This window comes from Drosophila miranda, chromosome XL (assembly GCF_003369915.1).
Source record: "Drosophila miranda strain MSH22 chromosome XL, D.miranda_PacBio2.1, whole genome shotgun sequence".
NCBI classification, from domain to species: Eukaryota; Metazoa; Arthropoda; class Insecta; order Diptera; family Drosophilidae; genus Drosophila; species Drosophila miranda.
In genome coordinates this window covers 23,617,133-23,630,946 of record NC_046673.1, presented here as the reverse complement: position 1 = coordinate 23,630,946, position 13,814 = coordinate 23,617,133, and the positions used below count along the sequence as shown (strand labels likewise).

At 50.5% G+C, this 13,814-nt stretch overlaps 2 protein-coding genes across 3 annotated transcripts in view; one reads left to right on the top strand and one right to left on the bottom strand.

The window, feature by feature from the left end:
* LOC108158321 overlaps positions 1-13,814 on the top strand; it is an 89,173-nt gene that overhangs the window by 68,716 nt on the left and 6,643 nt on the right. For both annotated transcript variants that reach the window (XM_017290565.2, XM_017290572.2), the window contains exons 2-3: positions 10,313-11,415; positions 11,482-11,736. In XM_017290565.2, the coding sequence (XP_017146054.2) occupies positions 10,313-11,415; positions 11,482-11,736 (1,358 nt within the window). The remainder of the gene's footprint in view (positions 1-10,312; positions 11,416-11,481; positions 11,737-13,814) is intronic.
* On the bottom strand, positions 11,851-13,607 carry LOC108158339 (putative mediator of RNA polymerase II transcription subunit 26). Its single transcript, XM_017290581.2, has 2 exons — positions 12,981-13,607; positions 11,851-12,914 (listed from the first exon to the last, which is right to left on the bottom strand). The coding sequence occupies exons 1-2, from the start codon at positions 13,473-13,475 to the stop codon at positions 12,045-12,047; spliced, it is 1,365 nt and encodes a 454-aa protein (XP_017146070.1). The 5' UTR covers positions 13,476-13,607; the 3' UTR covers positions 11,851-12,044.

Genomic DNA, 13,814 nt, shown 5'->3' with positions numbered 1-13,814 from the left:
CAAGCGACCGCTGAACGACAACAATTTATGCAAATTGCAATTGCCGAATCCCGAAAACTGGGTGCCACAGCCAGGAGGAGAGCGGTGCGAGGTGCGGAGTGCGAGCTACGAGTCAATGCTGAAGACTGCACCAACACCAAAATTCCGAAAAAATATATCCATGCGCTTGGGGGCCACTGCGTTTACGCGACTTTGTCGGCGAACAGACGAATGCCGCCAGTGGAACACGAAACTTGTTCCACTGATAAGAGAAGGGGGTCTCATGCCCGGGCCCCCTCCCCCCAATGAAAGTGAAACCATGTCACACACACAAGATACAAAGATACAGATAAGCCGCCACTGAAAGAGGGCGGGACGGAGGGAGAGGGGGGCGATGATTGGTTGTAGTATTTGCCGTTTGTAAATATCATAAATAAATAAAAGAAGTCCCAAATGTAGTGCCGCCATAAAAGCGGAAAGAGGGGCAAAACACTATACGAAACTGAGGCAAAACTGTAGCTGAAACCGAAGCCGAGACTGTATTTACCTGTGGCGCTCGCTCGTTTGCTCGCATTTCGCAATGATGTTGCAACATTTGTGCGGGGGGCAGGAGAAGCCCAGCAAATCTTTTAGTCGAGCTAATTAATTTAACACCAAGAAGGCCAAGGCCAAGGCCATGGCCAAGCCTCCCGGGAGTCCTGCGTTTAGATGGAAATATAAAGCACAATCTTCCAGGAGAGCAATGGGAAATGGGAATAATGTTAGCAGGAATTTTCCCGAACAGAACAGGCAAAAAAATGAGCCAACAATTTCCCCGAAGTGCAGCACGAAATTAAATAGAATTTTCCAGAAGAGGAAAAACGTGGATTCAAGGGAAACCTGTGGAAAGCGGAGGGACAGGGTGAGTGTGAGGGTGGAAGGAAGTGGAAGAAAAACACAATCTGAATCTGATGCACTCCAAGTGCAAAACTTAAGCGAAATGATTGGATAATGTCTTAGGAAATGAACTAAAATTTTGTTTTCGACCTCTAATGAAAGGCAGAACCAATTTTGGCAATTAACAGCGGACAGCAGACAGCAAAACATCTAACATTCGGACAGGTGAGACTTCCAGTGCCATGCAGAAATGCCCATGCGCTGTGTGCATCCCGGGGCATTACATATTTCTTTAGCTCTACAGAAGAAATATAAATGGGACAGTTGAGGGGCCGAGGCCATTCCTTTGCGCCGTTAATTGAAGGGCGACACTCGATACTTCCCTCTTTTTGTGTTCCACTAATGAAGAGGCCACTAATTAGCGTGCGTGGACATCCTTTCGACATTCGCTGGTGACTCGGAGCTTGAAAGGTAGCAACTAGCAACAAAATTTGCATGAAAAATCCTTGTGAAATTTGAGCTTATAACAGAATTTAATTGGACGAAAAGCGGGAAAAGCGAAAACATTGAATATTGCATCGAATGAAGAAGAGAGAGAAAGGAGAAACAGAGAAACAGGAAAAGCAAAGGAGATTACTCTTTCGATTCCAAATCGGATCCATCTTCGAGCAGACATCCCCTTCATGGCGCTAAGCTTCTACGCTTTGTTAACGAGCTTCAGAATCCAAAAGAGTTTCCTTTGGTAAAAGTACATTGGGATTTGACCAAAATGAGAAGCGAAAGACCCGAATGCCTAGGAATGCCGAACACCATGGAGGAAGAACGAGAAAATAAAGGGAGAAAAGGGAAACATGTTAAGATGTTAAGATGTCGGGGTCACCAATTTTGGCAGAATCCCCCGAGCCTTCAATCGAGTGACAAAACTAAGCGAATCAATGTCCCTGATGGGGCATGCTCTTCGACATTTGTGGGTGTTGTATTGTTTTTCGCTTTTTGTCGAGCTGCTGCATGGAGTTCATTAACGAAGAAAACTGCAGCGCGTGGCAGGGCATCGGGTTTCCTTTGCAACCGCACAATCACATCAGTCTCCGCCACACAGTCCCTCGCACGGGTTGGCACAGCCATCGTTCAATCCATGGGTGAGAATTTAATTTCCGAGTGCGCTCTCGGGGCTTTTCAAATGCCGCAACAAAGGATCCCGCAATCCTACATCCTCCTGCCTCCTGTTCGGGGCAATATCCGTGTGGATTCGGCGTTGGACATTGACACTCTGAGCACTCCGGAGGCCCCACAGTTATTGGCCAATGCAATTAAGCCGCGACTGCCAGACAACACACAAAAACGGGCTTAAACTCTAAGGGCAATCGGCTCTTCTGGGCGGCAGGAACCTGGAACCTGGAACCTGGACCTGGCAGTGTCACTGCCAGGGACCTGATGATGATGATGATGATGCTGTTGCTGTTGCTGTTGCCACTGGGAGAACATTTTCATGGTGCCACTGGGGTGTGGGCCACTTGAAGTCGGTCGCCAGCAGCACCAGCAGCACCAGCAGCAGCATTGTTTTCAGCTCAGCGCCCGCTAAAAATAGTCAAAGGCATGTGCCCTCCATCTGCATCGCCAAACGGCAGGCAAGCAGCCACATCGAGGCATCGACATCGGCATCTGTGGCTATGTTTCCCCAACGTCTCTTCTTCTCGCGTTCTATGTTTAAGGAGGGAAAGTTTTGTGCATCAGGAAGCACAGAAACAACCCGCCGGATACCCAGTGAAAAGAAAAGCCTTCGACCGATAGGCGCTGCTGCAGGGCGCGTGATACAATTGGAACAAAGTGGAGCAATCGAGGGGAATAATTCGTATCGTCCAAGACAGCGGTGGGCTCGTCCTTCCTCCCAGCTGTTCCGCGCGAAACTCTGATGAGTATCGCTTGTCTCTCAATCTCGGATCAGACACAGATCTGCCTGCGCACTGATATGCCCCAAAACCGAGCAATGGGATGTGCCTTTCGGAAGGTGGGGGGGGGAGAAAAATAAAAAGCCATCACACAATGACGAGACGAGACGAGACGGGTTTCCTTTTTCAAAGCGGCCTGCAAGGAAATGCCTTAAAATAGGCAACAAAAGAGTGAAGACTGCTGCACACAGAGACGGGGACAGGGGAACGGGACAGGGACAGGGACTGGGAATATTTTGCATGGACGAAGGCATCCCGAAGGCGAAGGACAGCCGGGAGACCAGGGAGTGCAGAACCGTCAAGTGCACAGAGCACCAGCAGCAGCAGCAGCAGCAGCAGCAGCGCCCTGCCCCAAGTTGCCCAAGCAATTGAGTTCGAGTTGACTTCGAGTTGACTTGGAGTCGAGTCCATGGCGTGGCGTGGCGTGGCGCGGCGTGGCATGGCTCCCTTCTCGTCTCCCGGGCTTTGGATGGTTGGGTTGGCTGTTCATTCACATGAATAGCACCGAGTAGGAGAAGGAGAGCCCACAGCAGTGCACCGTGCCCCATGCCGCATGCCGCATGCCTCCTCTGACATACCTCAAAAGCGCAGACCCACTCGAAGCCAAAGTTGCAATTGAAAGAAAAACGAGAGAACAACGAAAAGTGCACGGGTGGACGGACGGACGGGCGGACGGACGGACGGGCGGAGGAAAAATTATATGCCACGCGCTCTTTGCGGCGCTCTTTGCGGCGCTCTTTGCGGCGCTCTGTGGCACTTTGCGGCGCTGTGTTTAATTTGGATCTGGCGCTTTTCACATGGGTGCGAGTACGCCGAGGTATCCAATCAGCGGTGCACCGCTTAAATAATTCATGTGGGACAATGAATATCTGTACCACTGACTGACTAACTTTGTGGCGGCTCTCCTGCCACCTACGGCTACTGGAAAATGGGGAAAACTAGTTCCCGACCGACAAACAGAGACGGGGACACACAGAGAGGGAGAGAGGGAGAGCGGGAGAGTGTCGATTGCAGAATCGGAATGGCGAATGGATTACGTAGGACGCGTGCCGCTTGACATTAACAAGGTCATCCCGGGGGCAATTGGCAATCGAATATCTATAATCCAAATGCCTTAACTATTGATGAACGGAGACGGACAGAACGGGGCCGCCAGGCGCCAGGCGGAGGGCCCTTTGGCCGATTGCCTCCACACTAGCCAATGGCCAATGGCCCAGGCAGTCGTTCGGCTGTTCCCCGTCTGGATCGGTTCTCCTCAAATGGAACCAGAAGGCAGAAGTGCAACCCCAGATCTATTCGGTAAGGACTCCCATTTGGATGCTTGAACACGTGGCCTTCGAACCCTTTTTAAGCCTCTCGACGGCATGGCATTGAAATATCGCAGATTTGTTAGCCTCTTGTGCAGATTTTGTGGCAGAATTCCAGCGAAAGATGGCTCATGTATGCAGTGCAGCAGCTTCAGGAGCAGTTCCTTGAACGCCATTCAAAGTGCTGCCACAAGAAAGGAGTGAATTCCCACAACACGGGCAAAGTTGCTTCCAGGTAAAATTCACTAATTCCCCTTTTTGTTTCTCCTGCTCCGAAGGCTGGTGCGCCGTAAGCCGCTTTTTGGCTGCAAGCCTCTTTGCGGCTCGTGTTTTCCTGGTCATCGGAGAGCCCTCGCCTCTCGCCCCTCGCACAGTTTCCCTGGCGCTCTGGCAATCGCCTTTATCAACTTTTGAGTCACTCAAGTTTTCATGGAAACCATTCGCAGAGCCCCTCCCTCCCATCCATCCCATCCATCCCTCCATCCGTGTATCCACATCTGACCCTCCTGCTTTTCCTCACATTAACACGTTTCCCGCAGTTGCGAGGTTTTCCATTTTATTTGGGATATAAATGTGTCTTTGATTTGATCTCTTCTGGCGTTTGCGATGTTCGATGTTCGTCGGAGGAGAACTTAAAAAGCAATTTGCTCGTGGAGCCCGCCAGCCCGCCAGCCCGCCAGCCCGAAGGCGCAATAAATAGAACACGAGACCGAAATCGAAATCGAATTCGAAACAAGAACAAAACACGGACTTTTCACACCACAAAATACACGGAGAAATACACGACTTTTCGCCCCTGAGAGTGTGTCTGTCTTTGAGGTGGTTTCGGGCATAATTAAGTGCAAATCTCTGGGCAAATTGACTGTCTGTGGCAGCTGCTGCTGCTGCTGCTGTTCGCTGTGGCACAACCACTCACCTCTCCTACCCCCCACCCACCCCTCCATTGACTCATTGATTGAGTCAACAAACGAAAAATCATTTAGCCAAAAACGAACATTTGGCCGATCGGTCGAGAGCCCCGACCGGGACGGACTCTGCGGCATTTTAACCCAATTTTTGGTTGGCGTTTTTTTCCTGGCTCTCTGGCAAATTGAACAGAATTTAATTGCTTGGCCCCCACTACCGCCCCACCGCCCCACCGCCCCAGCACCCTACTCCCTGACTCTCTCTATCTCTTTCTATGGGGCCAACGATGATCACCGTTAACAGGCCGAACAGTTTTCAATTTTATTAATGAAGTCGTAAAGTTGCAAAAGTTTATCACTGCAGCTGCAACAGAGGTAGTGGCAGAGGCAGATGCAGGCTCTCACTCTTGAGAGAGAGAGAGAGAGAGAGTTTCTAGTGCCCCACTCTCTTTCTTGGTCTGCCTAATTTTCGATGTCATTAATTTTGACTCGGAATCTCGCCGAGACTCTCATTCCCATTCCCCCAATTTGGTTTTCTCCATGGTTTTGGCACAGTTTTTTCACTCCGACACGCAATGCAATGGGAGTGGGGAAAATTCAGAGCCACTCTCACGGACATAGAGAGAGGGAGAGAGAAATGGAATGGATTGATCTCCTGCCTTGTCTCTCAATCGCGGGCTGGTTTTCCCTTCTTAACAGCACAGACAATCGCCAAGAAACGATCGATCGCCAGTTGATCGATCGATTCCAGCCAATCGATTGACAATCGATAAGAATCGAACAAGTGCAAGATCGATCCCCAATCGATTCGAGAAAAGTATTTCCAATGATTCATTCCAGAGAAAAGCCATCCTCTTGGCATGAGGATTCACTCTCGGGAGTCGGGAATCAGAAGAAGCTCCTTCCCCATGGAGTGTCATTCGTGCTTGCTTGAATGCATCTGTGAGCATCTGTGAGCCATTGTCCTCCTTTGCTTGAGATACTTATTGCACCTCAAATGAGCGCGAATAGCGATGCGAATAGCGTTTGATGAACACATCCTGGGAATCTCTGTGAATAAGTAAAACTCATTGCCTCCAGTCACTTGACTCCTGTTTGACGTCTGGTATTCCCATCGTCCCATCAATCTGCTGGTGTGGCATTCATGAATATGCAGCAGGAATGCCACTAGCTTTTCCCTTCAGGAATCTACTGATGCTGCTGCTGCTGCTGCCACGTGTGTGATTTACATTATAATAATTAGTTTATGACAAAAGGCACGCGCTTGACTTTGACTTTGACTCCAGGACAGCTCTTGGCTCCTGGCACCTGGCACCTACTCGGCGGTAGGGATGTGCGGCATCAAAATTGCAAATGGAAAGCAATTTCCACACTTATTACAGAGGCAGACACACGTGTGAGAGATGTGGCAAGTGGAGGCGGAGTGCGGAAGGGTTTCAGGCTTCAAAGATAGCACCAAAGACAGGGACAACCCCAATCCCAAACAGTGCCTGTGCCTCGAAGAAGGAAGTACCTCTTCTGCAGGACATCCCGCAGTATCTGCAGAACATTCGATGGGAACCTCTCAAGCAACGGATCTCCATGGATCTGTATCTTTGGCTCGGTTTGTGCTGAAGGTGTACCAAATGAGGTGGCGGTGCGGCAGAACCTTGTCTCTCGATTGAGAATGATTTCCTAGTAGAACGACAAGTTCTACTAGTTCCAGTTCCAGCTCCAGCTTCTGGCCTGTTCAAAGTCAGAGTTGTCGAACGATTAGGAATGCAGAAAGAATCTTACCTCTGACCTTTGAGACCAACAGCTACTCCTCCGCCGCGCGCGAAGAGTTAGATCTACTTTGAATAGATCTTGAGGGTAGCGTAATGCTCGTACAGCCAAAAGGGTATTCCATAATCTGCCTGTCTGTGGGCTCAACCTCCTCCATGGCTTTTCGCTTGGTTTTTTTTTGCATTTGTCATTTCAATTAGCAATGGACCCGAGAACCGAGACCCGATACCCGAGACCCGCGATCCGTGTCTCTCTTTGTCTTTGCTTTTGTCTCTGGCGGCGGCTTTGGATCTGTCTATGGCTTTGGCTCTGTGTGTTTTGGCCCTGTTCTGGCTTTCTGGCTGCTCGACCTGTGGGCGTGAAATGAGTTGGCAAAACAATAAAGAACGTATGTACCGAGTACTCGTATATAATTTGTATAATTTAAAGTGTGCTGGAAAGGAAGGAGGGAAGGGAGACGGGTGGAGAGGGAGAGAGGGAGGGAGCATTAGCATTCGCATTCGCATTCGCAGAGATCTCTCGCCTGTTGTTCTGCATTCGGCATTCGGCATTAATGAGTGGCTCATTAATCACTCGCAGCAATTGGCAGAAACGCAGAGACCAACTGAAATGGCATCGAATGGAATGAATGATTGACTGAATGACTAACCGAATGACTAGATGACTGCCTGCCTGACTGACTGACTGATGGACCAATAGGCAGCAAAGCAAAGCAAGGCAATAGTTATGCAAAAAAGCTCACGAAAACTATTGCATGAGAGAGAATCTCGCGAGAGATGGAAGATGGAAGATGGCGACGGCGACGGCGACGGCGACTCCCCCGCGGGCTGCTGCTTCGCGTATGGCGTATGATTAATTTTTGACTCGCAAAATCATTTTCCATTATGCAAAAAAGGAGTGGTGGAGCGGTGGAGCGGTGGATATCTTTTGCGTGCCATGTGGTTTCCGCTAACTGTTGCACTCGCACACACACATATCCATATCCATGATGATAATTAATGAGCAAAACGATTCACGAAACACAAACGCAGGGCAGTGCAGTGCAGTGCGTATACGTGATGTTTCGTTACATAATCCAAAAAGCGAAAACCAAAATCTATGCAGAGAGAGGATACCCATTCGTTTTCATAGAGTGGGATCGGTATTTGGGGCAGCACTCAATAGAATCTCTCGCGTAGGTGTACCCGCATTTGCAGTACCCCCCCAGTGGGCCTACAGGGCTGCAGAAGGCTATCTCCCTATGGAAAGCATCCGCAGATGTTTCGAAAGGGAAGGAAGCATTCGTCTGTTGATGCGTCTTTTGTATTACAGAACTTCTGGGGTATAAAAATAGCAAGCAACTAGTTATAAGACAGATCGATGTCTGGAATAGATACATATACCTAGCTTTAGATCAAAGTGTTCGATGGAGTTCAATTAATAATAATCCCAGCCTCAATTCAAGTGAATATCTCTTAAAGGAAGTCAAGGAGTGGTGGCTACAACCTAAACAGTTTCTATGTACTATATTGGAACTTGATCCGCCGCTTAAGGACTCGCTGCTCTATCAGTAAATACGAGTGCTGGCTTTTCACCAGGTGTTCAAACATCCCCAGCGCCAAGGGTGTGTCTGCATTGCCCAACCTGTTCGATCATTCTTCGTGATGCTGCATTCAGGGATGGCAATGAAAAATGCTTGAAAAATTTTATTAAACGCAAATCAACGGAGAAAGTTCAAAGGATACCTTTTTTTTTCGGTCAGTGTATGAATTGAAGGTCTCCGCCAAGGATGGGGCTGTCTGGCATCGGCATATTGCCTTTTCTCCTTCTCCCATCAAAAGTTATTTAAGATTAATTATAAAGACTCCCCCTCCCCTCCCCTCCCCTTCACAGCAGTCGCGTGTCGCGTGTGTATTTGGAGATTATGTTAATCAGAGTGAATGCACAAAAAGATGTATGTTTTTGCCGGCAATCAACTTAAACGATGCCCAGCCCCAGCACCAGGACGAGCCCCATTCCCCTCATCCAACGCTCTTTTCAATATGTGAAAAGTGTGGGGCCCAGGACTTTGAGGACTTTCAGGGCTTTTGCCTGCCTAAAAGTTACACAAACTCAATTTTGTAAAAGCGAATTTCATCCCCCTTCTCTCCCTTCGCTCGTATATACTGTATGTATGTAATCTGAAGATGTTTTCACAATTTGCGCAAAATATTTATACAATTTTTCTCCCTCTTTTTCGGGACACAAACCCACAATATTTGAGAGTGGATTGAGTGAGGGGTGGGGGGAGGGTGCAGATTTCGGGACAGAGAAAGCAAAGCCCGAAGACCGAGAGGGCTGTCCAGGTCCATGCCACGTGATTAATGGTCTCTGGAGAGGGGACATGTCTTGTCTCTGAATCGGTCCCGATCTGGAATCGTAATCGGAACTAGAACTATAATTCGAATTCGAATTAGAATTAGAATTAGAATAGCCATGGCCCAAGGTTTTGTCTTGGGGCTTGTCCCACGCCTCTGGGTCCCTCTCTCTCTCTCTCTGTCTGTCTTTGGGCATAGGATCAATGGCTGTACTGTACTGAAATGTACGATTGATATAATACCCTGAGCACCTATCTGTGCTTTGTCAATGAATAAACTTAACAAAAAATAGTGAAACTAAATAAAATAAAATAATTAAATATTTAATTGGTAAAAAGTATTTAATTGAAATAAATGGAATGCATATATTGAAATCAAATATTTTCTTATTAGTGTCTCCAGACAAATCGAGATTGGTACATCGTATCATTAAGATTTAGAGCTTCCATTGCCGTGAGGCACACAAGCGGGGACGCACAAGCGAAAAGCGAAAAGCGAAAAGCCACAAAGGGAATGCCCGAGAGTGAAAAAACAAAATACGCACAACGAACGCGTGACGAGTCGTAGTGCTGCTATTGCCTCCTGAAAGGTGAAGAGTATTCAAATATATTCTGCCCATAGCTGCCTCTAATTCGAATTCTAATGCTGCTGCTGCTGCTGCTGCTGCTGCTGGTCGGGCGGAGTTGTGTGTCTGTGTGTGGGAGGTTGCCCCATGGCCACCAGGGCCACCACTTGACAGTTGGCCCACACTCTCCGGAGCAGCACAGACCAGGCACTCACTCGTATTCGCATTCGCATTCGCACTGGCATGAGTGTGAGTGTGAGTGCTTGAGTGTTGGCCAGAACTTTGGCGGCGACGGCGGCGGCGGCTTTGGCACTTTGATCAGCGCGAATCCCACGCCGCAAGCAGCAAGCAGCAAGCAGCAAGCGGCAAGCGGCAAGCCACTGCTGCCACAACCAGACATGGCCATGGCCAAATCCTGTTTTCGGTCAAATGTTGGCCAACTTGATCTGCATATGGGCCACAATGTGTGTGTTTGCCCACAATTAACTCACTTGCAAAGCGCACAGTAATTGGCCATTGAATGGCTCTATACATGGTACGTGTGGATCCACATCCACACCACATCCACACACCGTTTTCCAATCAATCATCGAAGTAACACTCTTTCCGGCCGTTCTTTTGCATCTTTCAGATGAGCATCGAATAAACTCCGGCTCATGGGAGGACACCTTGGACGATCAGCAACAGCAGCAGCAGCAGCAGACGTCCTCGTTCATCCACTCGCCGTCGTCGATCAATCCGGGGCACAACGCCAGCATCACAACAGCGCAGCTGCATAGCGCCTTCAGTCGACGCATTGCCGAGCAGCGGGAGCAGCGAGAGCAGCGAGAGCAGCAGCGAGAGCAGCAGCAGCAGCAGAGGTCCCTTAACAATCCCTGTCTGAAAGCCAGTCCTAGCGCCAGCCAGGACATCGGCGCCCCCACAATTGCCGGCGGAAGCTTCAGCGCCAACGGTGGCCAGGCTGCCGTTGGTGTTGGCGTTGGCGTTGGGGCAGTCGTAGGCAGCAGCGGCGCCTGCAGCAGCACCAGCAGCGAGCGGGACAACAAGTCGCCGAGTCGTGAGAGTGAACGGGAGAGGGAGAGGGAACGGGAACGGGAAGCACCCCCCACTGCGTGCCACTCCGACGAGGAGGTATTAACCGAAGAGGAGCAGACCAGCAGCAGCGTGAGTTCTTTAAGCGCCAACAATCAACGCAATTCGCAATTGCGTTCCACCTTCAACAAGGCCAAGCAGCATTTGTCCTTTGACAAATGGCGCACGGCCGGCACCGGCACCGGCACAGGCACAGGACCCGCTTCCGGTTCCGGTTCAGGCACCGCAGCAGCAGCAACCGGCACTTCTTCTAACTCCGGACAAACGGCAGCCACTGATAGCAGCAGCAGCATGATTATGCGCAGGGCCAGCGCCTGCACTCTGCCCGCCTCTGGCGGCGGTGGGGGCACAGGCTCACAGCGCGAGGACCTCACGACACCCGGCGAGTCCCCAGGCGGACGGCTCTCGCGCTGGTTCTCGATACGTCGCGGCTCCACGCACCAGTACGATGTCCGCCAGTCGACGAATGCCAGTTTCGACACCCCAGATGCGGCTGCAACGGCATCCGCATCGGCATCGGCATCGGCATCGGCGGCTGGTACCGCCTCGTCAAAAATAGGGGCAGGAACCGCGCAGGACAGCGCCTCGCCCGGTAAGCTCTCCACATTGGGAGCCAGCAAGATGATGCCCGGAGTACCGGAGGTAAGTAGTCCCCCCAATCCGAAGGAAAGCACCTTAAAGGAGTCCCTTGCCTTGTCCCTCTTTCAGAACGAAGATGACGAGGGATCAGCGGCAGCTGCAGTGGCCGGCAATCGCTTCGACATGGACATGATGCTGACACCGGGAGGCAGTCGTGGAGCCGCCAATGGGAGTACCCGAACGGCCCACGGACGTCTGATCGTGCCGATGCTGCCCCCGGCACCGGCCGGGCTCTCGCAGCAGCAGCTCAAGCGGCGCCACATTGTGGCAGCCATCGTGCACAGCGAGAACTCGTATGTGGCTACCCTCCAGCGTCTAGTCAATGTGAGTACCAGGCGATGTCCGATGATGCTGGTGGAACCGTAGGGGTCCATGGGGACGAATGTGGAAGGGAATCCCCTGGAAGGAAGCTGCAGCTACAGCTACAGCCACAGACACAGCCAAATATAACGATAGAACGATCGCTTGATTTATATTTAGAAAAAGCAAAGATCTCTAAACACTGTGTACTCGAAATTTTTAGTTGAATTTTGAATTTTTAGTGGACAACAAAATGGCTTAGAGCTCCACTCAGTTCTGCTCCGCTCTCTAGGCCATTCTGCTCTCCTCTGGCTTCTGCTTAGGCTCCGAAATTATTGAGAGTGGGTGGTGCGGAGTCCTCTCTCTCTGCTGCTGCTACACCTCCGCGCATTCTGGTGTGGCCCTAGGACGAAGCGCTCTTTGAGCGAGAATGTTATCGGGGGCACCATGATCACCGACTTCTGGTTCTCCTCTTGAGGCTTCTCCTTCTGGTCCTCTTTTAGGGGCTCCTCCTTCTGGCTCTTCTTTTGAGGCTTCGCCTTCTGGTTCTTCTTTTGAGGTTTATACTTCTGGCTCTCCTCCTGAGGATCCGCCTTCTGGTTCTCCTCTTGAGGCTTCTCCTCTTGAGGCTTCTCCTTCTGGCCCTCTTCTTGGGGCTCCTTCTTCTGGCTCTTCTTTTGAGGCTGCGCCTTCTGGTTGTTTTGAGGTTTATGCTTCTGGCTCTCCTCCTGAGACTCCTCCTTGTGCTTCTCCTCTTGAGACTTCTCCTTCTGGCCCGCTTCCTGGGGCTCCTCCTTCTGGCTCTTCTTTTGAGGCTTCGCCTTCTGGTTCTTCTTTTGAGGTTTATACTTCTGGCTCTCCTCCTGAGACTCCTCCTTCTGGCTCTCCTCTTGAGGCTTCTTCTTCTGGCCCGCTTCTTTGGGCTCCTCCTTCTGGCTCTTCTTTTGAGGCTTCGCCTTCTGGTTCTTGTTTTGAGGCTTATGCTTCTGGCTTTCCTCCTGAGGATCCTCCTTCTGGTTCTCCTCTCGAGGCTTCTCCTCTTGAGGCTTCTCCTTCTGGCCCTCTTTTTGGGGCTCCTCCTTCTGGCTCTCCTCTTGAAGATCCTCCTTCTGGATGTTTTCTTGAGGCTGCCGCTGCTGTCTTTCTCCACGAGGTTCCTCCTTTGGGGGATCCTCCTGATCCGCCACATTGTCCCCTGTTGTCTGTGAAGAGGCTTTGAAGGTTACTAACAGATCCACAATCTCCTGCTGACCGCCAGTCTGAAGCACCTCGAGCACAATTGTCTCCCTCTCGAGCATCTCCTCCTTGACAATCTTCTGGAGGTCCTGATGCAGCATGCCATCGAATTCCACATCAAACATGTCGCATATTTTGTCGCTGTCGATAAGAAGATTGATTTCAATGGGCACCAGCATGTAGCGCTCGCCCGTGATCGGATCCCTTTGGATTTTCCCCAACTGCTTCTCGTCCTGCGACGCGATCCGATTGATCAGCGGGCCCAAGGGTGTGGCTGTGGCCCACCTGCCGACCTCCTGCTGGTCGGCTTCAGCGAACTCCTCGACTACGTCATCGTAGTAGCTGGCCACCACGAACTTATGCACCTCCGCGGGGTGCAGCTGCAGATACCCCTCCTGCTGTCCAGCCTCCACCAGTACCTTGACCTGGCCGAAGTCTTCGGCCATCAGTTGCTCCTCTGTTTTCGGCTGGGTCCATTCTGCCAGCGAATTGCCCGACTCTTGACCCTCCTCCAGTACATCAGCCATGATAAATGAATCTAAAAATCAATTCTTGTATGTATTTTAGATCCGTTTGGGTTGTGGGGATAAAATGAGATTGATTGTAAGGTTCTGATTACTCCAGACTTGATCTGACTCGTTGTGGAAATATCAAATATCAAATGAAGTGTAAATCAAAGTAGGGAAAAGTCAGTTCTCTTATGGGCCCTTACGAGTACTTGTTCAACGAATTAAGAGGGACCTTCCAAGACCCTAGACCTACAGGAAGGAAGCGGTGGGCATGTCCTTGACGCGGCATGTCCAGGTTCAAAGGTTCGTTTCAAAGGCCTGCCCACCGCTAAACGAGACTCTAGATCCAGATCCATG